Source organism: Aspergillus ambiguus (genome assembly GCF_047715705.1).
Source record: "Aspergillus ambiguus strain CBS 117.58 unplaced genomic scaffold BDV59scaffold_2, whole genome shotgun sequence".
Classification (NCBI taxonomy): domain Eukaryota; kingdom Fungi; phylum Ascomycota; class Eurotiomycetes; order Eurotiales; family Aspergillaceae; genus Aspergillus; species Aspergillus ambiguus.
This window is the reverse complement of record NW_027395515.1, coordinates 1,717,233-1,739,114: the sequence shown is the minus strand read 5'-3', so window position 1 is coordinate 1,739,114 and position 21,882 is coordinate 1,717,233. Positions and strand designations below refer to the sequence as shown.

At 53.5% G+C, this 21,882-nt stretch overlaps 7 protein-coding genes across 7 annotated transcripts; 4 read left to right on the top strand and 3 right to left on the bottom strand.

Moving 5' to 3' along the window:
* Nucleotides 1–194: 194 nt before the first annotated feature.
* Nucleotides 195–2,060, bottom strand: BDV59DRAFT_169155 (serine incorporator domain-containing protein). The gene is made up of 4 exons (XM_073688195.1): nucleotides 1,955–2,060; nucleotides 1,825–1,904; nucleotides 1,161–1,749; nucleotides 195–1,098 (listed from the first exon to the last, which is right to left on the bottom strand). Exons 1-4 carry the CDS (start codon nucleotides 2,003–2,005, stop codon nucleotides 379–381), a joined length of 1,440 nt encoding a protein of 479 aa, XP_073552811.1. The 5' UTR covers nucleotides 2,006–2,060; the 3' UTR covers nucleotides 195–378.
* Nucleotides 2,061–2,205: 145 nt separating this feature from the next.
* Nucleotides 2,206–4,889, top strand: BDV59DRAFT_54266 (putative MFS transporter). The gene is made up of 8 exons (XM_073696587.1): nucleotides 2,206–2,636; nucleotides 2,707–2,778; nucleotides 2,832–2,964; nucleotides 3,029–3,133; nucleotides 3,193–3,826; nucleotides 3,882–3,897; nucleotides 3,948–4,065; nucleotides 4,125–4,889. Exons 1-8 carry the CDS (start codon nucleotides 2,559–2,561, stop codon nucleotides 4,610–4,612), a joined length of 1,644 nt encoding a protein of 547 aa, XP_073552810.1. The 5' UTR covers nucleotides 2,206–2,558; the 3' UTR covers nucleotides 4,613–4,889.
* Nucleotides 4,890–5,046: 157 nt separating this feature from the next.
* BDV59DRAFT_169153 (ATP-binding mismatch repair protein PMS1) lies at nucleotides 5,047–8,609 on the top strand. The gene is made up of 4 exons (XM_073688194.1): nucleotides 5,047–5,091; nucleotides 5,150–5,246; nucleotides 5,302–5,388; nucleotides 5,450–8,609. The coding sequence occupies exons 1-4, from the start codon at nucleotides 5,059–5,061 to the stop codon at nucleotides 8,368–8,370; spliced, it is 3,138 nt and encodes a 1,045-aa protein (XP_073552809.1). The 5' UTR covers nucleotides 5,047–5,058; the 3' UTR covers nucleotides 8,371–8,609.
* Nucleotide 8,610: 1 nt separating this feature from the next.
* BDV59DRAFT_169138 (HET domain-containing protein) lies at nucleotides 8,611–11,571 on the top strand. The gene is made up of 3 exons (XM_073688193.1): nucleotides 8,611–9,436; nucleotides 9,487–10,393; nucleotides 10,460–11,571. The coding sequence occupies exons 1-3, from the start codon at nucleotides 8,867–8,869 to the stop codon at nucleotides 11,170–11,172; spliced, it is 2,190 nt and encodes a 729-aa protein (XP_073552808.1). The 5' UTR covers nucleotides 8,611–8,866; the 3' UTR covers nucleotides 11,173–11,571.
* Nucleotides 11,572–12,639: 1,068 nt separating this feature from the next.
* BDV59DRAFT_169136 (L-glutamate gamma-semialdehyde dehydrogenase) lies at nucleotides 12,640–15,492 on the top strand. Its single transcript, XM_073688192.1, has 3 exons — nucleotides 12,640–13,182; nucleotides 13,233–13,340; nucleotides 13,392–15,492. Exons 1-3 carry the CDS (start codon nucleotides 13,051–13,053, stop codon nucleotides 14,874–14,876), a joined length of 1,725 nt encoding a protein of 574 aa, XP_073552807.1. The 5' UTR covers nucleotides 12,640–13,050; the 3' UTR covers nucleotides 14,877–15,492.
* BDV59DRAFT_54183 (uncharacterized protein) lies at nucleotides 14,919–15,498 on the bottom strand. The gene has a single exon (XM_073696586.1). The coding sequence runs from the start codon at nucleotides 15,462–15,464 to the stop codon at nucleotides 14,961–14,963; it is 504 nt and encodes a 167-aa protein (XP_073552806.1). The 5' UTR covers nucleotides 15,465–15,498; the 3' UTR covers nucleotides 14,919–14,960.
* Nucleotides 15,499–15,503: 5 nt separating this feature from the next.
* csmB (putative chitin synthase) lies at nucleotides 15,504–21,367 on the bottom strand. The gene is made up of 3 exons (XM_073688191.1): nucleotides 17,305–21,367; nucleotides 15,941–17,256; nucleotides 15,504–15,892 (listed from the first exon to the last, which is right to left on the bottom strand). Exons 1-3 carry the CDS (start codon nucleotides 21,186–21,188, stop codon nucleotides 15,795–15,797), a joined length of 5,298 nt encoding a protein of 1,765 aa, XP_073552805.1. The 5' UTR covers nucleotides 21,189–21,367; the 3' UTR covers nucleotides 15,504–15,794.
* Between the last annotated feature and the right edge of the window lie 515 nt (nucleotides 21,368–21,882).

Here is a 21,882-nt window from a genome sequence, read left to right as displayed (position 1 = left end):
CACTCTGCAGTGGATAAAAATGCCGGTACTTCATCTCATCGAGAAGGCATGAGTCGAACGATAACCAAGGCAATCCGGGACTTGCCATGGCCCCTTGTATCTAGATGGAGATGATATTACGATGCCACGCTGCTCTCGGCATGGATTATAACTTATGGCTTCACAGCGGAATAGTTGAGCTCGCATAAGCAGCATTAGAAGAACTTTGGAGTTGACATTGGACTACTCATTTCCTGCATTCGATGACAGGGAGATCGCCCACGAAGCGATATAAAGACAGACAAGGAATGACGGGATATACCATGTTTGGACAAACTACCTGAGAAAACACCCAACTCCGTTAAAAAAAAAATTGAGGACGGTACACTCAACCACACTTCAGTACACTCCAAACCTTTCCGGCAAAAGCACTGGAGCAACCAACGTCCACAGGTAGATGGCGTAGCATACCCACGCGCTGATGATCTTCACCCAGCTGGCCCAGTAGGTGCGACCAACGGGAGCAAAGTCGTCCACGGTGTTGGGATCCAGATGCTGAGTCAACAGAGTCGCTACCCAGGTTGTAGCCAAGAAGAAGATCACGTGGAACAACGAGTAGTTGTACTGGGTCGAACCCCGTTCATCATCCTTGTTGTCGTATTCGTCATCCGACTCATCGTCGCTGTCATCGAGGGCGCTGGCGGGGAGACTCCCACTAGCCACAGCGGCACGAAGGGCCTCGGCACGCATCTCACGGCGACTAGTCGGCTGTTGAGTCACAAGACCATGTTCGTTGTCGTCACTGCCCAAGTGCGAGTAGTTGTGACCACCCTTCGATCCTAGGGCAATTCCCTGAGTGGCTGCACGAGTGGTGGTGTACGCAATAGTTGCCATGGTTACAATCGCGCCCAGGACAATACTGGCGGTTCGGGTGCCGCGGGAACGAATCAACGGGTTGCACTGCTTGTCATCTGGTTCCATCGAGACGGCCGACATAGTCAGGTAGGTGCAATAAGCGGTCACCATGGCGGCCTGGGCCAAGCCTGCTCTTGGGTTCGACTCTTGCACGATTGGCTGCACCGAGATGAAGGAGATAATCAGGAACACGACAAGGTTGATCTGAATATGGTTAGAACCGAGCGATTGCGGGCGTAACAGGCCGGGATGGAGAGAAAGCATACCGTAATGGCCGCCTGGTTCATAGCACAGTCACCACGAGCAAAGAAAATGTACATCAAGATCGTCATAACGAGCGATGCGAGGTACATCCCAAGAGTCGATCCGATGAGCAACCCCCGCCAGACTCTTGAATCATTATCTTCGATCTTCTGGAGACACATTTCCGCCCACGAGTGAGCCAGATCCACCAGGAGAATCAGGCCGAGAAGGAGGAATAGCATGGCGCAGATGAAAGCGATGTAGTGGCCGTAGACGAAGAAGAATGGTTCGGGGATGAAGAAAGACACGACGACAAAGATGATCCACAAAATGATCTTCGGACCCCAGAAACCATTCTGAAGGACAGATCGGCTATCTTTCGAAGATTTGACGCCGAGGAGCAAGAGGGCGAGGACGAGGTGGAAGAGGCCGAGACCGAAGTTGATGCGATGAACTGCCACCCAACCATGGCACTCCTTGCCGTCGCATCGAATTTCCATGTAATCGAGGGTCATATGTTGTAGTTTCTTCAGTGCCCAGGGTGTGAGCATAATCCAGGAGACGATCGAATTGATCAGGAGTATGAAGGCGTAGGCGATTCTCGTAGCCATACTACATGTCCGGAAGGTCGGAATTCAGCAATGTGACCGGGACAAGTATCACTGGACATGAATGACTGAACCATACCTGTTCTGAAACTTTCCACACGCACTGCACACCGCAGAACACGTTGCGGCACCGCAACATGAAGTCGCAACGGTGATGAGCTGAAGCAGGTCAGCGGTGGAACATGATCCGGGCAAGGGGATGGACGTACCGTGCTGGCACTGGGGAGAGCCAGAAGGGGCAGAGAGAGTAGAGCCCCCATGATGACGGTTGTCTCTGGAGAGAAGACAGGATAGGATACTCGTCGAGTAAAGAGGTTAATGGGATGAAGGAGATGCGGAGGCGGAGGCGGAGGCAACTTGGGGCGGAACAACATCGGACCGACGGCTCTCCGCCGCCTTCGTCATCGGTGGATTAGATAAGCGGAGACACCCCCCGATAAGGGACACTTTCACCTTGCGACTTCCATCGCGCACTCCTTACGCTCTCCTCCGCCGCCGTCGTCAATCTTCTTCTTCTCCTTCTGCACGCTCCTTTCTCTCTTCTTTCTGTACATTCTTCCTTTCTTTCGGTCATTTGCGGTTTCCTTCTCCTCTCCGTCGGTTGACCTCGGTGATAAGACCTTATCCACTCTATATGCATTTGTCCGAATTCCCGACGACCAAACGACACTAAAGATCCTCGCTCTTTCGCAATCCTGACGACGGCAGAGAACTCCTCCCCTCGGCCGATCCCCGCCTATTGGCCTCGATATATGCGTATCATTCCCGTCTCCCGTCCTTGTCGGTGCATCTTCCACCGTCAGTCCCACGGTCATGGCCGACTCTCATAGAACCACGCGGTTTATCTCCGTGGTAGCGGCAACACTGGTAGCGCTTGCCTGTGGAACCAACGTGCGACTCCCTTGATCCCCCGTCACTCTGTCAATCAGAAACGACGCATCCTTGCTAAACTGTTTTCCAGTATGCATACTCAGCATGGGGCCCTCAATTCGCCCATCGCATGAAGATCTCGTCCACCGCTAGTAACTTCATTGTACGCTCGGCTTCATTCCCTCATCTTGCGGATCAGATACTCATCATCTCTAGGGTGCGGCTGGGAATCTTGGAATGTACGCGTCCGGTATCCCTCTGGGTCTGTTAACAGATGCTCGGGGTCCTCGCCTGACCACCTTCCTGGGTGCCATCACCCTCGCCATCGGCTATTTCCCCCTCTATTCTGGTACGTCTCCGTTCTACACATGGGTACGTTGGTCTGTTTTACTGACCTGGCGGTACGAGTGTAGCCTATGAGAAAGGACAAGGCTCTCTGCATGTTGCCCTGTTGGGGGTCTTCGCTTTCTTCACAGGATTCGGTAGCTGTTCTGCTTTTTCGGCTTCCATCAAGACAGGTACGTCGAGTTCCGAGTTACATGATTGTCCAATCGCAACCCCTAATTTCCCTCTCTAGCGGCATCAAATTTTCCCGATCATCGGGGCACTGCGACAGCGTTCCCTCTGGCCGCCTTTGGCCTGAGCGCCTTTTTTTGGTCCAACCTCTCGTCAATCTTGTTCAAGGATGATACTGGGCACTTTCTGCTTTTGTTGGCACTAGGAACTTCCATTCTGAACCTGGCCTCCATGCCTTTCCTCCGCATCATCCCTCTCAGTGACCCCTACATGCCAATTGGCCGCAACCGATCTCCCGGTGTGGAATCCCGGCAATTGCGACGCACCAAGTCCCCTGATCCCCGTTTCTTACCTGACGACTCTGTCGAGGCTGGTGCGCAGAGCTCCACTGCTTTTGAAGCCCAAGCCCCGGCACATGTCAGGTCGCAATCTGTCTTATCAAATGCGAACCCTTCGAGCCACCACAAGTTGGACCATGATGAAACTTCGTCGTTGGTCTCCAAAGCCTCACGGCAATCTCAGGATCTCTTCCGCGAACATGACGCGCTTTATGAAGAAGATGATGATCTGTCCGATGTTGCACTCGAGTCTCCTCACCCAGATATCAGGGGCTTGGCGATGCTCCCCACCGTGGAGTTTTGGCAACTATTCCTCACCATGGCGCTTCTATCTGGGATTGGGTTGATGACGATTAAGTAAGTCGCCAATGCCCCCATGAAAGAGATATCTTCGGCTGCTAACTTTGGGTAGCAATATTGGAAACACTGTACGGCCCTCGATAACTGTGCCTCTTGACTGTGATGCTAATTTATACAGGCCAAAGCTCTGTGGAACCACTACGACGATAGCGCGAGCGACAAGTTTATCCAGCAGCGACAGGTAATGCACGTATCAATTTTATCTTTTGGCAATTTTATTGGTCGTCTGTCTAGTGGTATGTGAAAGGAATCAGCCCGGATACCCTGGAACCCTGCTCACCAGAATTCCTTACAGGCATCGGATCAGATCTGCTCGTCAAGAAGCTTGACATGTCCCGCTTTTGGTGCCTGTTCATCTCTTCTGTAGTTTTCACAGTCACTCAGCTGGCCGGTGCCGCCATTTCCAACCCACATCAGTTGGTTGTGGTGTCTGGCTTTACAGGTGTTGCATACGGCTTCCTGTTTGGCGTTTTCCCGTCCTTGGTCGCTCATACGTTCGGCATTGGCGGTCTTTCGCAGAACTGGGGTGCCATGACTCTGGCCCCCGTGCTGAGTGGAAATGTGTTCAACCTACTCTATGGCAGCATTTACGATCGGCACTCTGTTGTTGCTCCCGATGGTGATCGCGATTGTCCGGATGGGTTAGGCTGTTACCAATCAGCCTACTACACTACCTTCTTTTCCGGGGTTGCTGGGGTGTTGGTCTGCTTGTGGAGCATTATGCGGGAGAAACGCGTCCACAACGCAGTTCGCAAGAAGATCGAGCACGATCGCCTTGCTTGATTCCGATTGACTCCAATCTTCTGGTCGTATCGATTGAACTAACCGTGACATGCTGTTGTGTTCTTTGGCTTTTATAATACCCTCTTTACAAGCGCGGTATCACTCCAGTCTACCTACCACTTATATAGGGCAGCTTCTGGTCATAGAGGATTGGGTTTTGGCGAGGTTGCATATTGGTCGTCTTATCTATCGTTTTGCTAGCTGTCTAGCGGTAGTCAGCCGAGATGGTTATGGAAAGCTAATCTTTAGCTAAACAAACGCTTAACCTTGAAATGCCTCGTCCCTCACTGTCAATACTGGGAGTTGTAGCGTATAGTTCCACCGGAGTTGTTTAGTTCACGATGGCGCATGGTAGATGCTGACATAAGGCACCGCCAAGCTCCCGCCAATCGCGCATCGTCGCGATCAACATCCATCGCAACTACGCGTTGCGCCATGGGTTGAACATGGCGACCATCAAGGCCATCGAGGCCCGTTCAGTATGTTGCAAGGAGATTGCATTTAAACGAACTCCCCCAGCTGATTATGGCACCCTAGGTTCACCAAATCCAATCCGGTCAGGTTATAGTCGACCTGTGCTCCGTTGCGAAAGAACTCGTGGAGAACAGCCTGGACGCTGGAGCTACTTCGATCGGTATGACGTGTTGATCTTTTAGTCTAGCCATCCGGTCTAATACGGCTATGAACAGAGGTCCGATTCAAGAACAACGGTCTAGACGCGATAGAAGTACAAGACAACGGGAGCGGCATCTCGCGCGACAACTACGAGAACATCGGTATGCCGCCTCTTTTTCACCCGCCTCAGCAAGATGGACCCCCTCCTAACCCTATTGCCAGCCCTCAAGCATTACACCTCCAAGCTTTCGTCCTACGATGACCTCTCCCGCCTCAACACTTTCGGCTTCCGCGGCGAAGCCCTATCCTCCCTCTGCGCGCTCTCCGACTTCCACATCGTTACCGCCCAAGCCCACGAAGCTCCCAAAGCCAACCGTCTCGACTTCGAACCCTCCGGTAAACTGAAGAAGACCCAGGTCGTCGCGGGCCAGAAGGGCAGCATCGCCTCGGTGGAGGGCATATTTAAGCGGCTTCCCGTCCGACGGCGCGAGCTGGAAAAGAATATCAAGCGCGAGTACGGCAAAGTGCTGAACCTACTACACGCCTACGCCTGCGTGAGTACGGGCGTTCGCTTCAGCGTTAAGAACACAGTAGGCAAGACGCGGAACGTGGTGGTGTTCTCGACGAAGGGGAATCCCACCACAAGGGAGAACATCGCCAATGTCTACGGGGCGAAGACGCTCCTAGCCCTGATCCCGTTGGACTTGACGCTGGACTTTGAGCCTTCCGCGCCGGTGCGTCGGGCCGCCGCTGGGGAGCCGCCGAATCAGATTTTCGTGCGAGGCCATGTCTCCAGACCGGTGTTCGGCGAAGGACGGCAGACGCCCGATCGGCAGATGTTCTTTGTGAACTCGCGGCCGTGTGCGCTGCCACAGATCGCAAAGGCGTTTAATGAGGTGTACAAGTCGTTCAATGTGTCGCAGTCGCCCTTTGTGTTTGCCGATTTCCACATGGACACCAATGCCTATGATGTAAATGTCTCCCCGGACAAACGGACGATCTTGCTGCATGATGCGGGTGCCCTGATTGAATCGCTGAAGACATCCCTCACGGAGTTGTTCGAGTCGGCCGATCAAACCGTGCCGCAGTCGCAGGTCGCCGGTGCGAAGCAGCCTGGGAGAAGGCCGAACTCTACTTTATTCCAGGGCTTCTTAGCAAGCAGGCCTGACTCTCAGGATACTGCCGCTTATGGGAACGAGGTGTCTGCTGGCATTTCCGAAGCTGAAAGCAGCCAGAGCAGCTCGCAGGACCGAATGAAGAGCTTGCTGACTGACCTAGCCTCCCGTCGAGGACAGGCAGATGCACCGTCTTCTCCTGTCCGTGCCAATACATCAATCCAGGAGAGACCGGCTCCTACATTGCGGACCGAAACTAAAGCAAACGTCAATTCGCAACCTCCTGCCAGAGAAGTTCATACGCCTGAGGAAGAATCCTCGGTGGAGGAAGCGAACGAGCCAGTTGTTGATGATGTGGAGCCTGAAACAAAATCCGGTGACGAGGATGAAACTCACGCCCCCCTTAGTAGTGCTCCTTCCAGTCAACAGCACACTTCTACGCAAGGCCTAGATTCGTCAATGGAAACCCCAAACACCATCCAGAACGCATTTGATCGTATGAGACCAAGACGGGTACCAGCTGAGATGGCGACGATTACAATCGGCAATAAAACTGTTACGTCTATGGTCGGAAGCCACGTACCGAAGAAACGAGATGCACGTTCTGTAGGTACAAGCAATACAACGAGTCGGAAGAGACGCATCCATACGCCGTCTCGACCCAATATATTTGGTATACATATGCAGGACTTTGCGGCTCCTGGCTCTCAAATGCCACCAGATGATGACGAGGAGGAGGCAGAGGACGAATCTGAGGGTCAAGATGGGGGCAGTGCTATCGGTGAATCGGAGGTTGAAGAAGGATCCGATGATGGGTCTCAATCATACGCCCCATCAGCCGATCACAGCCACGATGAAATCGCTGAACGTGCCACGCAGGATCAACATGATAGGGAGGCTAGCGACGCAGAGCAAGAACCAAGAGAATCCGAACCTCCCGCTGATAGCAGCGCGGGTGATGACGAAAGAAAGAAGCACGATGAAGCCGAGGTTCGGAGGTTGATCCAACAAGCTGAAGAGCAGGCTTCCTTGCGGCAGGATGACAACATGCACCGGGCAAATAAACTGAATAAAGGGGCGTATCACCGCGACTCTACAGTCCAGTTGATCAGCGCCATTGATGGGTCCATATCCCGGATTCAGAGCCAGTTGAAGAGCCTTCAAGAAAGTGCCCATGTGCCAAGGAAGGACACCATGGATGAAGATGAGACTACAATGTCGCAGGAGACAGCCGAAGAGCGCTTATCGTTGACGGTGGCCAAGGGCGATTTTGCCCAGATGCGGATCATTGGCCAGTTTAACCTCGGATTCATCCTGGCTACACGGTCATCCAGAGACACCACCTCTGCTTCCAGGGACGAACTGTTTATCATTGACCAGCACGCCTCGGACGAGAAATTCAATTTCGAGCGACTGCAAGCGGAGACGGTGGTGCAAAATCAGCGTCTTGTTCAGCCAAAGCGGCTTGATCTGACTGCCGTTGAGGAGGAGATTGTCATCGAGAACCAGACCGCGTTGGAGAAGAATGGCTTTGTCGTTGAGGTCGATGATAGCGGAGATGAGCCAATTGGCCGTCGCTGCAAGCTGGTCTCTTTGCCCCTGAGCAAGGAGGTTGTTTTTGGTATTCGGGACCTAGAAGAGCTCATCGTTTTACTGTCGGAAACGCAACCCACCAGCGTAACCGGTGCTGGATCGGATAGATATATCCCGCGTCCGAGCAAAGTGCGGAAGATGTTTGCGATGCGGGCATGTCGGTCTAGCATCATGATCGGGAAGACCTTGACGTCGAAACAGATGGAGAAAGTGGTGAGGAATATGGGCACGATTGACAAGCCCTGGAACTGCCCGCACGGGCGACCCACAATGAGACACCTGATGAGTCTGGGACAGTGGAGCGAATGGGATGAGTTTGAGGCCGGGTACGAGGAGAGGGAAAGCGAGGATGGTCAGACAGACGATCTGGATGTCTGGAGGGACTATTTTGACGGACTGGCGCCGTCTGACGATGATGACCAAGTCGAAACATAGAGCGGCCTGCTGCCTGTCGATTTTGGATACAGTAGTTCCGGAAAACGGTGTCACCACATACACTCTTTCAGGGTTTCCCAAGCCCTAGTGCCAAGCCCTAGTAGACTATTTTAAGAATTAGCCTGATGTCACATGCCCGGAGCTGTGTAATGTATGGTATAGGTGCAACTCATGTAAATCACGAGGTCACCGGTAACGAAGTAACCCGTCATTTCCAAACTTCATATCCCTGATGTGAACCGTACAGTTATTGCAAAAGCAGTGTCATCCCTGGGTATCATTTTTTTGCCTCCCAAACCCTATGCCAAGAAAACACTTGGTCTCTTTTGGATTCCCCTGGCAGTCGTGCCCAACATGCTTATACCATGTACCAAAACACATCCTTGTCACCTAAATTACCCCACTTCCCTATCAACCACCATGTGGACTAGAAGTCAGCTACATATCACAGAATAACTTCTGGAATACTGGAAGCGTAATAAAGACCAGCCTTTGCATGATTATGCCTTTGTTCACATATCCAGCGCTTCCTGCAGAGCCTAACACTACTCGTATGATCCGGCTTTTACCGCATTACGACAGAGATGCTATAATCAAATGCAAACATTTCAACTACGTTCTATCGGAGAGAGGTAGTGCAGAGCACCTCTATGAAGCACTCTCTTACGTATGGGGAAATGGCGAAGACGGAATTTTTAGGTCTCAGCGCATAGAGTTGGATAACCATACCTTCTTTGTTACTCCAAATCTCCATGCAGCGCTTGTTAACCTTCGAAATCATCAACTTGATAGAGTCCTGTGGATTGATGCAATCTGTATCAACCAGGAGGCGGAGTGGGAGAAGACTATGCAGATCCCGCTTATGCGCAAAATCTATTCACAGGCCCATCGTGTCATTGTGTGGCTAGGCTACGCTTTCGATAACGGCGATATAGCTCTTGAAAGTATCCGCCTGCTTGCAGAAGGCAAGAGTAGAAAGGAGAGACTCTTAGGCGCTCAGAGCTCGAAGCCAATCCATCAGGCCTGCGCAAATCTACTACAGAGAAAGTGGTTTCGCCGCATATGGGTAAGAAATGAGATCCCTATCTGAATTCTCGACATTATTGACCGGTATAGGTGCTTCAGGAAGTTGGCGTAGCACGTTGTATCTCAATAATGTGTGGTTCTGTCCAGATAAGTGGCCATGCCTTTTGTGAAGGTATTGACGAACTGGACTTTTCTTCTCTACTTTTGCGTATATATCCAGTCCTCCACCTTATCAGCGACGCAACTTTTCGATCGAAGAACGAACTAGATTCAAATAGAAGACCCCTCATGGGGGAGCTTCTTGATATGTATCGGTTTCACGACTCTTCTGACTATCATGACAAAATATACGCATTGTTAGGCCTAAGTGCCGATGGCCCAAGTACGCATGCTTTAAAGCCAAACTATAGTCTGTCATGGAGTCAGGTTCTCAAACAGCTCATCACATATATTCTCTCACCGGAATTATCTGTGCAGGCATGGCCTGACACAGAAACTGTGATGATTAAGGGTAAAGGACAGGTTCTAGGACATGTTGTCGTTATTAAAGACCACCTCCCTAGGAATAACTTGCAACTGATCAGGGTCCTTCTGTACAGGAATCCGCTCTCACTAGACTATGAGGACTGGATAGTCCGATTACCTGCGGAACCAATTCAAGAGGGTGATATTGTCTACATTCTACAGGGGGCTTTGAATCCAAGTATTATCAGAATGTGCAGAGGCTACTTTATAATAATTGCAACAACAGTGATACCGAAGCGACAGAAAGAGGAGAACATGACCTTGAACCCAGAATTGCACCGAGAAGAGCAATCTATTAACAGTTCTATATATGATGTTGTTCTTGTCTGGAAACTGCCTCTGCACGAAGCCAAGTCTAATCCCACATTTAGGGACCGGGAAGTGCACGCTGATGAGATGATGGGATACCAAGAAGAGCCATTAGAGAGGATGAATCGCTTGGTTAAAATGACCGGAAATCGGAATGACTGCAGTATGGAAACACTGAAGTCTGGGGATCTTAAAGAGCGCTTGTTTTAGACTGACACAATCCTTGCAGTTTTTGAAGAAGTGACCAAAGCAGCCGCAAGGGATGAACGTTATGGGCCGAAAATCATGGACATTTTTCTTCAACGCCAAGGAGATACTCTCTCAATCTCTGATCAAGTAGTCAAGGCGGCTGCAGGAAATGAGCGATATGGGCTAGAGCTTATCGTAACCCTCCTGCAACGCCAAGGGGATGTCCTCTCAATCTCAAATGAAACGGTCAAAGTGGCTGCAAGGGATGAACGTTATCGGCCGCAGATCATGCAAGCCTTTTTTCTACGCCAGGGAGCCACCCTCCTAATATCTGATGAAGTGGTGAAGATGGCCGCAGGGAATGAACGGTACGGACTAGAGCTGATGCAAATCCTATTCCAACGCCATGGAAACGCCCTTCCAATTTCTGAGAAAGTGGTCGAGGCAGCTGCAAAGAATACCGAGTTTGGAACAGAAGTCATGGAGATGCTTTTCCTACACTGCGGAGAGGAGCTTCCAATCTCCGAAGAAGTGGTTAAAGCAGCCGCAAGGAATGGTTGGCGTGGATATAATATCATGGGCATACTGTTTAAACACCGAAGGGAAACGGTCATAATATCCGAAGAAGTTGTTAAGGCAGCTGCAGAAAATAATTGGTGGCATGGACCTGCAATCATGGAGCTATTCTTCGAGCACCAAGGAAAGGCACTTCCGATTTCCGAGAATGTGGTCGAAGCAGACTGCAAAGAGTGAAATAAGCGGCTCTGAAGTCATGGAGGTCCTGTTTAAGCACCGAGGGGAGGCGCTTCCAATCTCTGAAGAAGTAGTCGAATCAGCGGCAGGGAGTAAGACCGATGCAATCATGGAGGTCCTTCTTCGGTACCGAGGAGACAGCCTTTCCATCTCGAAGAAGGTGGTCGAAGTTGTTGCAAGAAATGCATGGTGTGGACTAGACATTATGGAGATATTTTCAAAGTACCAAGGGGAGGCCCTCCCTGCCCCTAAGGAAGACGTCCAGAAGTTGTGGGAAGAGCGATATGGAAACTTGAGCGATATAGAAGAATGATGATCAGCCTTCAAGATAGAGGACATTTGACATTGCTACAGTATCAAGCTCGTATAATGCAGGAGAATAAAGCCACAATATCAGAGATAATTCTAATATTTGCTACACAGTACACAAGAGGATTGGAAATCAGCTTATCTGGCGTTAGCTTTCAAACTGAAGGGCATGTCCAACATAGAAAACTACTGGCTCCTGACAAACCGGATAGTATGATAAGCATGGCCATTAGTCAGTGTCAAACATGCTACACCATGTGTCGAATCTACTTTATACGAAGAGACGCAATTAAATCAGAGGCTGTTTGACATAGTCCTAGTTTCCTCAAAACTGTATAACTCTACATAGTCAAACATTAACATGAGTTAGGCTCTAAAAGGTGGATTGGAGTCGTTAATTGGAACAAAAATGTGATCCTACAGCCGATACCAATAGCACACATGTGTGCTAATTACGATAATAAGAAACAGCCTAGGCTTTCGTCCGAGTACTTGCCCCTTCACGTTCATTAAGCCAACGCGTTATTTCGCCAACAAACCTGCGTGCAGCGCCAAATTTAACGCCCTCTTCAACAAAGAATATGAAGCCTTGATCCTTGTCAATCTGTCTGAAATCCAGACAGTTCTCTAGTGCCACGGTGTCTGTTTTAACAATATCTTTAAAGGTTGCTCGGTTCACGCGGGGTTTCTGTCAGGCAGCGTACTCCTCGACGGCTATATCAAGTGGGCCAGAGATATCGATAGGATCAGCACAGACAATCGAAATTGTAATGTCAGTACAGTACTCTGTGATGTGCTGGGGAGAGGTTAATATTGATTAGAGGACATGTTGGTCCAATCAGCGATTCGGGGCACCTTTTTCTTTGCTTTTAACACGCTGTTCCTCCTCTACATATAGCTCTTGACGAAGAGGAATGTCGTCATGGGTCGTTAGTGTTCCGTCTCATTCAATGAACTTGATTAGACTCGCCAGGTGGTGGGTTCAGAGTTTATAGTGCTTTTTTCCGATAGGGTCTTGCAATATGATACACAATCTTCGTTAATTATGTATTAATGGCAGGAAACATAAAATACGGAAATATAGTTCTTCCGTACTTTATTCCCTTAAAAGGTTAGCATTGTCTTGGTACTAGGGTCAAGGAAACACAAGTGTGCAAGTGGTGACACCGTTTTCCGAAACCACTCTACCAGCTGCCTCCCACTAGCAATCAATCCCTTACAGTGGTCCGTAAGAGACACCATATTTTTGGTTTTAGCTTGCATGGTACCAGCTCGGCTGGGCATCCGAGCCTTGCACTGACGTGTTTCCAACCAGGAGCCTGGAGTATTCGGGATCGTCCACCGAGCCTCTACCAATCCTGTGGGAGAATGGATCGACAACGGGGAATAGCTTGCATGCAGCTCGTTACGTTTTCTTAGCACATCCTGGCTATTGGATGTCGTGGATGGAGATGAGGAGGGGTTTCATCCTGGTGCTTCGGTTTCCCCTCCCGAACGGATGGCGAGCTGCTGCTATATCACACCCGCTACCACCACCGATTGAATATACGGACAGACAGCCCTTCTACAATGCGGACATTGACTCTTTCGCAACCAACACGCACTGCCGCTCTCCAGGCCTCCGGCCGGAGCGTGAGGCGAACTCCTCCGTCCAGATATCTCAGCCTCTGGCAACCCCCCAAGTTTGTGAACGAGCAGCCGGTAATCGAAACATTTCAGTCTTCTACTTCGCCCCGCGCTAACAGTAACAGCTGGACTACGCAAAGGGGTCTCCTGAACGGGCCAGGCTCACCCAAGCGCTTGAAAAGCTCAAGAGCGAACTCCCGGTCAAAGTGCCCCTTCAAATCGGCGGATCGACGGTCAGTCCCAGTGTGCACATAAACCCACAAAATGGACTAATGCGATTCCAGGTCGCAACACACGGCACGCGCAAACAAGAAAACCCATCCCGACACCGCGAAATCGTCGCCGAGTACGCAACGGCCGGACCGGAGCAGGTCAACGCCGCCGTGGATGCCGCCCTGAAGGCCAAGCCGGCCTGGGAGGCGATGCCGTTTGAAGACCGCGCGGCTATCTTCCTGCGCGCGGCCGAGCTCGTGACGGGGAAATACCGCGCCGACATCGTCGCGGCCACCATGCTCGGCCAAGGCAAAAACATCTGGCAAGCGGAAATCGACGCCCCGGCCGAAACGGCCGACTTCTTCCGCTGCTACGTCCAGGAATGCTGGTCACTATACGGACAACAGCCCCGGGTCCAGACCGAAGGCGCCTGGAGCAAGCTCGAATACCGCCCGCTCGAGGGCTTTGTGTACGCCGTCGCGCCGTTCAACTTCACCGCGCTGGGGGCCACCCTCGTCGGTCCCGCCGCTCTCCTGGGCAACGTGGTGATCTGGAAGCCATCCGACAACGCCCTGCACGCCAGCTGGCTGCTCCACCAGATCCTCCTGGAGGCAGGGCTCCCCAAGGACGTGATCCAGTTCCTCCCCGGGGACGCCGAGACGGTGACGAACACCGTCCTGCAGCGCGCGGAGTTCGGGGCGCTGAGCTTCATCGGCTCGACGGACGTCTTCAAGTCATTGCAGAAGAAGATCGGTGCCGGGGTCGGGCAGGGGCTCTACAACTCGTACCCGCGGGTGGTGGGCGAGACGGGCGGCAAGAACTGGGGGCTCGTGCATGGGTCGGCGAACGTGCCGAACGCGGTGCTGAACACGATCCGCGCGGCGTTCGAGTATCAGGGCCAGAAATGCTCGGCCAATTCGCGGCTGTACGTCGCGGCGTCGGTGTGGCCGGCGTTCCGGGAGCTCTTGCAGGAGCGCCTGGCCGCGCTGAGCGTCGGCCCCGTGGAGGAGTACCAGCACTTCGTCAACGCGGTGATCCACGAGCGCGCGTACGACCGCCTCGCAGAGGTGCTGTACGCGGCGCGGACAGATCCCGAGCTGGAGCTCGTGGCAGGCGGCCTTGCCTGCAAGGATGAAGGCTACTACGTCCATCCGACGGTCTACCGCACGACGAACCCGCGGCACGAGCTGATGTCGCGCGAGATCTTCGGCCCCGTACTCACCGTCTACGTCTACCCGGACGAGGAGTGGGAGGGGACGCTCCGTCTGGTCGACTCGACGTCGCGGTATGCGCTGACGGGCAGTATCTTCGCGACGGACGTGGCGGCCACACGGGCGGCGCAGACGGCGCTCAAGCACGCCGCCGGCATGTTGTACATCAACACAAAGTGCACGGGCGCGGTGGTGGGCCAGGAGCCGTTCGGTGGCAGCCGGGACTCCGGCACGAACGACAAGACGGGGACGATGGCGCACTTGCAGCGGTTTGTGAGCGCGCAGACGATAAAGGAGGAGTTTACCGAGTTGGACCGGGTGGAATATGCGTCGAACGAGGTGTAGCATGCAAATAAGGATCAATTTCAGCAGTAGCAACGAAATAACCAAATATATACACACACACATAACCATCTAACGATAGAAATACTACCACCACCTAAACCAGCTCTTGGACGCCGGACGGTCATGCTCCTGGTCGTCCTCGCCCTCGACCCCACCGTTGATCAGCACATCCCCGCGAGCATCAACACGCACATGGTCATGGTCGGCATCCTGCCTGCGCTTGTTCTCGTCGGCGTCCTCTCTCTCCTCCGCCAGGCGCACCGTCTCCTCGATGACCAGCAGATCGCGCTCGATCAGCTCGGCCCAGTTCTGCACGTCGCCGATCTCCTTCAGCCCGTCGCGCGCCGCGTCGGCCACCTTGGCGAGCTGGTCGTTCTGCCGGGCGAGGCCGGCGGTTGCGCGCCGCACATCAGTCTCTTGCTTGTCGAGAGCGGCGGCGTTGTCGTGGAGGTTGCGGGCGCGGTCACGCAGGTCGGCCTCGTAGTTAGCGCCGACGGAGCGGAGGGAGGCCTCAAAGGCCGCTTTGGCTTCCGCTGTGCGCTGCGGGGAGGGGATTTGAGGGTCGTTTTGAGGGGTTGAGTTGGACATTGTGGGGTGGGGTGGTTGGAGATGTTATACATGTATAGGATGGATGGCCAGGAGTGGATGTATCTATCTATATATATAGTCGAGGATGTAGGGCGCCACGTGGCTCCGTACAGCTTCCATCACTCCACAGATCGACGTGATAAAGACCTTCATATACATTCTCTCGCTCCTACATACAACAGATCGCTAAGGAATGCTGCCAAACGCCTGCCATGCCGGCCCGAAATCAGAATAAAACACGTCTCTGCGAATATATCCCAGACGAAGAAGATATGTATAGCTGGATTAAAACGTCCCAAATGCCAACCCGCATGATTAATCAACATCAAATTACATATTGGCCAGCTCGGTATCGATCTGCCGGTCCAAGAAAGCACGCTTTTCGCCCGTCAAAGTCGTTTGAAGTCGTTGTTCAACCAATGCTCGGACTGTCTCTGTTAGCAGCTGAAGGATCCGCACATCGGGTGCATGCTTACCTTGCTTTTTCGTCACCGTGTCCAGGTCAACCTCCGCCAGACACGCGCGGATAGCCTCCGTGATCGCCATCTCGTCCGGCCCGCCGCCGCTGCGGAAGTCAAAGGCGCTGTGTGGCCGGGACGCGTATCCCCCGCCGGCGCCGGCGCCGCCAACCGGACTCCGGGAGCTGGGTCGGGGCACCCCGAGGAGATGGTCGGTGCTCTGCATCATGCCCACGCTGTGTCGGTTGGTGCCGCCCATCATGCTCTCATGGAACTGGCTGACGTTGCCCATCGACATATGCCGCGACGCTTGTGGCCCCGCGTGGCCCAGGAAGGGCTGGTCGGTGTACCGGGTGAGGCTTGACATGTGCGAGTGTCGGTTACCCGGTACATTGGCGTACGGGCCGGGTGACTGGGGCGGCATGTAGGGACTCATGTTGCGGCCCTGGCCGGGGAATCCGGTCAGGATGGTGGACGCCGGCTTCACGGATGAGTACTGCGAATGCATGTCGTCCATCTCCATCGTCATGTCGTCCATAAAGCGGCCGCCGTACATCTTCTCCTGGCCCATGGCGAAGTCGCCACGGCGGCCTGGCAAGTTGTTGGCCAAGGCGTAGTCGTCCCAGCGCTGGAGGGGGATGCTGCGGGGATCAAAACCTTCGTCCTCCACGGCGACGACGCGCTTGGATCCCTTCTCACCAATGACAACACGCGTGTTACCCCAGCTGAAATCGTCCTGCTTCCAGAAGGAGTATAAAGGGAGAACAAAACTGTAGATAGGGTAGGCGCAGATGTAGATGATCATCCACCCGATGTGTTGCCACTGTCGCTTCACGATGAAGATGATTGCCTGAAGACCGTACACACCAGCCAGGATGATGATCGAGATCAGAGGGAACGGTCCGGTGTGACTGGCAACGCGGTAGATCAGGTAGCCCAAGTAGACGCAGGTGGCCGGAAGAATAACCGTTCCTAGCAAGTCAACGAGCACCACAAAGCGCATGCTGAAGCAGCAGAATCCGCAGAGGTCTTTCAATGCGGCCAGTTCCACCAAGTTGTGGACGGTCGAGTTGATCCAACGACGTCGCTGCGAGAGTAGCACCGACCAGGTCTCCGGGGCGGCAGTACTAGCGTAGGCATCGGGGATGAATTTGTAGGACATTGTAGGGAAGTGCTTCGTCATCAAGGTCGTCAAGTACCGATCCTCACCCAGAGAGAGCAGGTTCTTCTTGTGAAGGGTATCCACATCGTTATCCGCGTACTCATTGAGAACCTTGTCCGATATGATCAACGGACGGCCCTTGTCGGCGGTTCGCAAGCGATACATGCAAAAACTAGATGGAGTTAGTGATTAACAAGAACAGACTAGGAGCAACACTTACCATCCGGGAAGACAAGTGACACTGCCGAAGAGCGATTCGAACGCCTTTGCCAGATGGTGAGAGATATAGTACTCATAAACCTGAATCATGGTCCACCAGCTTCGCTCTTCGTTCTGAAGACTCGTTTCACCACAGATACCCGCAATGCGCGCATCATTTGCACACGCAGCAACCAGTCGATTCAAAGAATCTTCTCGAACACTTGTATCCGCGTCAACCATCAGGACGTACTCATACAACTCCGGATCAACACCAATGACATTGTTGATCTGGTGGAAAATTTCCAGCTCGAGAGGCGACATGGGAGCACGGTGGTGCACGCGGTTGAGGAAATTAAGCAGCTGAATCTGAGAGTCACGCTTGCCACGGTTTCCGGGTTTGGCTTTGTTTTGCTCCGACTCCTTTCCGACTTTCACGACCACGACATACGGGACGACATTGCCCTCGTATTCGTAAAGACCAGAGTACACCTTACCGTAGTTCAGCTGTTCGCTTCCTTGGCCAACGGACTTGAACGGCAAGGCAGGCGGGTCAATCTTTGGGTCGACGCCTAGAATGTCAAGGACAATCTTGGGCGTGGGGCGGTCATTACCACCACCGACAATCATACCATCACAGATGACATAGATGAGTTTCCTCTTATTGTCATACTGCAGCGCAGTGAGGGAGTCGAGGCCCTTACGCAACGCATCCTCGCCTTCAGTGTACGCCGGGACCAGACAGATGACGAACTTGTCCTGGGGTGCCGGACGACGTTTCGAGCCAAGCTGGAGCGCAGCCAGGAACTTGGTAAGGACAACAGCACAGATGAGGATAGTAAAGGCCAGCAGAATCCAGTTGTTGACAGTGCACCGAGGGCTGTCGCGGAAGTCGACTTTGCCTTTGTAGAAGACATAGTCGAGACACTGCTGAGCCTGGCGGGTTTCGGTTGTATTCGGCCATTTGTCACTAACATCAGTGCCAGGATAGTTCTGGAAGAGCGTCGTGATGCTGGTGGGCAAGAAGTTGTACGTGTCGATGTTGTTCATCATCTTTAGTGTGTAGAAGTAATCGGTGAGATCGTAGATCTTCTGGTCCTTGATTACCCAGTACCGGGAGGAAGTATCGGCCTGTTTTGCAACATCCTCCCGTTTCCACACGAGGGCGCCCTTGTAGTATTCGTCAATTTTGGGAAGGAAAACATCCTCGTACCAAGTGATCTTATGGAGTTTCGTGTCAGGGTCTGGTTGCAGCGTCGGACCGCAGGTGTGCTTGGCGTTGGGGTACAAGACGGCGTTGGTGTTGTTATTCTGGAGCTGGATCGAGTCGTCCGTCACGAACGGGGCGCACATGCGAGTCAAAGGAGGGGGGAAGTACGCGTCCATGTTCTCGCCCATGAATGGTTCCATGTTGGACGCGGTGGTCTCGATGCTGGTGTCACTATGCTGAATCTTCCAGAACTTGCTGATATCGTAGACCTTGCCGTGAATGCTGACGAAGAAGTCGTTGTCACCTTGATGGTAGCCCACTTCCTTGGAGTTCCAGACCTTGTCCTTGTTGGGGCAAAGCAGGTTACCGAATGCGATAATGTAGAAGCAGACGATACCGTTGAACAGCAGGATCAGAAGGACGAGGACGAGCTTCTCTCTCCATGCCATACGGACATCTGGGCGCTTCATACGACCGATGAAGCGCAGGACGAAGGACGGAATCCAGAAGGTCAGAGCCCAGACAAAGCCAGCCCAGACGCGGCGGCCAAGGGTGATCTCTTTCTTTTCAATGTGTTTCGGGTCACCGAATTCTGGGTCAAGCTCACCTAGATACCGGCCTTCGTCGTCAAAATACGGGTTGTCGTACTTCCGTTCGTCGCCCTTCGTGCCGAGACCATAGTCGCCAGCCCGACTCAACGTCTGCGGAACGCTGGGGGCAATGGATTTGGCGCCACCCATGACACTGGGGGCGAGCATGCTCTGTCTCTGGGCCAGGTTATCACGGCTGTCCAACAGGCTAGTCGACTCGGGGACGATGGGCTGATTGGCGTAGGGGGAAGATCCGTTGTCGAGCATGCCAGCGCCGTAGATGAACGGGTTCGCGGGCTGATGTTCCTCTGGCTTCATGTCCAACATGGATTCCGCCTCCCACCATGCATTTTCGCGCATCCAGATGCGCTGGTGGCCGACGAATGCATCCCCGTTGGTCCACCCCCGTTCCACCAGCCAATTCTCGACGCCATCGCGGCCCTCGGTGCAGCCGAGACGGGCGTACCGGCCGACGAACTCGTCGACGTCGAAATCGGCGGTGAAATCGAGCAGCTTGAGACGACGGTTGGCCCATTCGGCCAGGCGCCACTCGCGGATTTGCCGCGAAACTGCGCTTGCGGACCATGCGGATGCTGGCATGGATGGGTTCAACGTTTCCGGCAGGTCGTCGGTGGGGTAAATGGAGAGATGGTGCCAGACTCTGCTGCTCCCGAGGGTGGTCGCCAGGTCGAAGCGACCCTTCTTGCCGACGGTGATACCCTCGGACTCGACGGGGAAGAGGAGCTGCCGCAGGAAAGCGTCCATGTCGACTTCCAGACCGACCTTCTCGAGCACTTGTTGTCGGCGATCCAGCTCGTATTCGCGTTCGTGGGCGGCCTGGCCCGTGGTGACTCCTAGATCAGCCTCGACTTGGGATAGGGCATCGGTCATGTCCTTCGTCACGGTGCTAGGGACAGGTGGTACGGGGACACCGTCCTCTTTCATCTCCGCGTTGATGCCGATGGTATCGTCGAAGGCCCCCCTCATGGCCAGGGCCTTTCCCAGGGCTGGACGGGGAACGTCGACGACAGTGAGGCTGACGGTGTCATCGTCGGACCACTGACCGGGAGGGCTGGAGGGATCCTGGTGGTGGCGCATGGCCTGGATCTCGGCGGCAATGGCCTCGTTGGCCCTCGCAATGACCCAGTCGACCAAGGCCTCATAGACGCCGGCGATGAGCATCTGGCGGTCATCGGTGGAGCATTTGTGGAGAAGGACTTCGGGGTCGAGACCGAGCAGACCGCCCACTTCCTCACAGGCCTCCTCGAGCTCTTCCTGGTCGGCGAGAAATCCGGCGGCATTGCCTAGTTTCAGCAGGCCGGCAAGGATGGACAGGAGACCACGGTGGGCGGCGCCTTTGACGCCAATGGCTTTCAAGGCGGCGCGAAAGTCCTCAGCGGCGGCGGCATCGTCGGCGGTGGGGAGATAGGAGGGAGGGGTGTAGGTGTTGGACTTGTTGAGCAGGGCGTAGGCGGAGGGGTCTTTCAGGTCGAGGAACTCGCGCTCGGCGGGGGTGGAGGCGGAGGTCAAGAGGTAGTAGAAGACATCAAAAGCGCGGTAGCCGGCCTCGGAGGGGATGTCGAGGAGACCTTTGGCAACATTGATGCCAGAGGTGGAGAGGGCGAAAGAGAGGCCGACGATGTCACCCTTCAGGGTGAAGGTGTAGGAAGCGGAGAGTGCGGAGTAGAGGGAGTAGGAGGGATTGAAGGAGGTGACGGCAGTCAGGAACGGCCTGAGGGCCGTGAGAGTGGTAAAGGCAATGCCCGGGGTGGCGAGGGGGAGGGCGGCGAGAAAGGGCTCGAAGACGGAGGGCGAGGCGTGATGGGTGGAACAGAGGACGATGCAGCCATCCTCGGCGCGACGTCTGGCATGTTCCCAGGCCTTGACGGCGAGATCACGGTCGACGACGGCGCCACCATGACCGTCGGGGCCTGGCTGGAAGGCGGACAGCCAGGTGTTGACGACGAGACTGGAGCCGGAGTCGAGGGGGTAGGGATGGGCGGAGGAGTAGTAGGCATGCAGGGCGTTCAAGAGCGAGGCAGTTGAAACAGAGGCCGGGGCCACAGCGGCCGAGTGAGAGGAATAGACGGAGAAACGAGAGGACATGGCCGCGGCCTGGGGAGGGAGATTAACGCATGGGATATTAGATAGAGAGATGTGAGAATCAACAGGGGGATAACGAGAATAGAAGCAAAACGGAGAATGGGAAAACAGGAAGAGCAACAGAAGAGAGAAGCGAAGAGATGGAGAAGAGCGAGACGAGACGAGACGAGACGAAGAGAAGAGAAAGAGAGAGAGAGAGAGAGAGAGAGAGAGAGATGCAAACAGAAGATCGGCGTGGTTGTATCTCCAGAAGCTTAACTCTTTCGGGATGTATGGTACGGTACGGGCGGAGAGTGGAAAATTACTAGCGTCCGAGACAAACAGATGGCATCCAGGGTCAGTCAGTCAGGGTCAGGGTCCATCGAATATGAAGTAACGTAAGATATAAATATAATAAATACATTCACCGAATATAAATAACAGACGTGAGAGACATGTATCAGATAATACTGGGTACCGACTCGAACTACCTGTACCTATGGGACCTAAGTAAGTAATCTGTACAGCTGAGGATATGGTGCAGTGGCCAGACCCCTAGAGCTAAAAATGGAACGTCTGTCTCACCCAAACGAGCTTGCCACTCGCTAGAATGTATAGTCTATTTATATAAAAAAAAAACAATACGGTATCAACTATTAACCTGGATAAAAATAAAGTGATAATCAAAAGAAAACAGAAAAATAACAATAAAATGACG

Bases quoted from the DNA above. Each gene is read 5' to 3' on its own strand.
- BDV59DRAFT_169153 (XM_073688194.1), top strand. From the start codon at position 5,059: ATGGCGACCATCAAGGCCATCGAGGCCCGTTCA. The intron at 5,247-5,301 runs GTATGACGTGTT...GGCTATGAACAG, and splicing joins CGCTGGAGCTACTTCGATCG to AGGTCCGATTCAAGAACAAC. The intron at 5,389-5,449 runs GTATGCCGCCTC...CCCTATTGCCAG, and splicing joins CGACAACTACGAGAACATCG to CCCTCAAGCATTACACCTCC.
- BDV59DRAFT_54266 (XM_073696587.1), top strand. From the start codon at position 2,559: ATGGCCGACTCTCATAGAACCACGCGGTTTATCTCCGTGGTAGCGGCA. The intron at 2,965-3,028 runs GTACGTCTCCGT...GTACGAGTGTAG, and splicing joins CTATTTCCCCCTCTATTCTG to CCTATGAGAAAGGACAAGGC. The intron at 4,066-4,124 runs GTATGTGAAAGG...AATTCCTTACAG, and splicing joins TATTGGTCGTCTGTCTAGTG to GCATCGGATCAGATCTGCTC.
- BDV59DRAFT_169155 (XM_073688195.1), bottom strand. From the start codon at position 2,005: ATGGGGGCTCTACTCTCTCTGCCCCTTCTGGCTCTCCCCAGTGCCAGC. The intron at 1,905-1,954 runs GTACGTCCATCC...GACCTGCTTCAG, and splicing joins CTCTCCCCAGTGCCAGCACG to CTCATCACCGTTGCGACTTC. The intron at 1,750-1,824 runs GTATGGTTCAGT...CCGGACATGTAG, and splicing joins TGTGGAAAGTTTCAGAACAG to TATGGCTACGAGAATCGCCT.
- csmB (XM_073688191.1), bottom strand. From the start codon at position 21,188: ATGTCCTCTCGTTTCTCCGTCTATTCCTCTCACTCGGCCGCTGTGGCC. The intron at 17,257-17,304 runs GTAAGTGTTGCT...AACTCCATCTAG, and splicing joins GTCACTTGTCTTCCCGGATG to TTTTTGCATGTATCGCTTGC. The intron at 15,893-15,940 runs GTAAGCATGCAC...TAACAGAGACAG, and splicing joins CACGGTGACGAAAAAGCAAG to TCCGAGCATTGGTTGAACAA.
- BDV59DRAFT_169138 (XM_073688193.1), top strand. From the start codon at position 8,867: ATGATTATGCCTTTGTTCACATATCCAGCGCTTCCTGCAGAGCCTAAC. The intron at 9,437-9,486 runs GTAAGAAATGAG...TGACCGGTATAG, and splicing joins AGTGGTTTCGCCGCATATGG to GTGCTTCAGGAAGTTGGCGT. The intron at 10,394-10,459 runs GTATGGAAACAC...CAATCCTTGCAG, and splicing joins CGGAAATCGGAATGACTGCA to TTTTTGAAGAAGTGACCAAA.
- BDV59DRAFT_54183 (XM_073696586.1), bottom strand. From the start codon at position 15,464: ATGTCCAACTCAACCCCTCAAAACGACCCTCAAATCCCCTCCCCGCAG.
- BDV59DRAFT_169136 (XM_073688192.1), top strand. From the start codon at position 13,051: ATGCGGACATTGACTCTTTCGCAACCAACACGCACTGCCGCTCTCCAG. The intron at 13,183-13,232 runs GTAATCGAAACA...TAACAGTAACAG, and splicing joins AGTTTGTGAACGAGCAGCCG to CTGGACTACGCAAAGGGGTC. The intron at 13,341-13,391 runs GTCAGTCCCAGT...ATGCGATTCCAG, and splicing joins TTCAAATCGGCGGATCGACG to GTCGCAACACACGGCACGCG.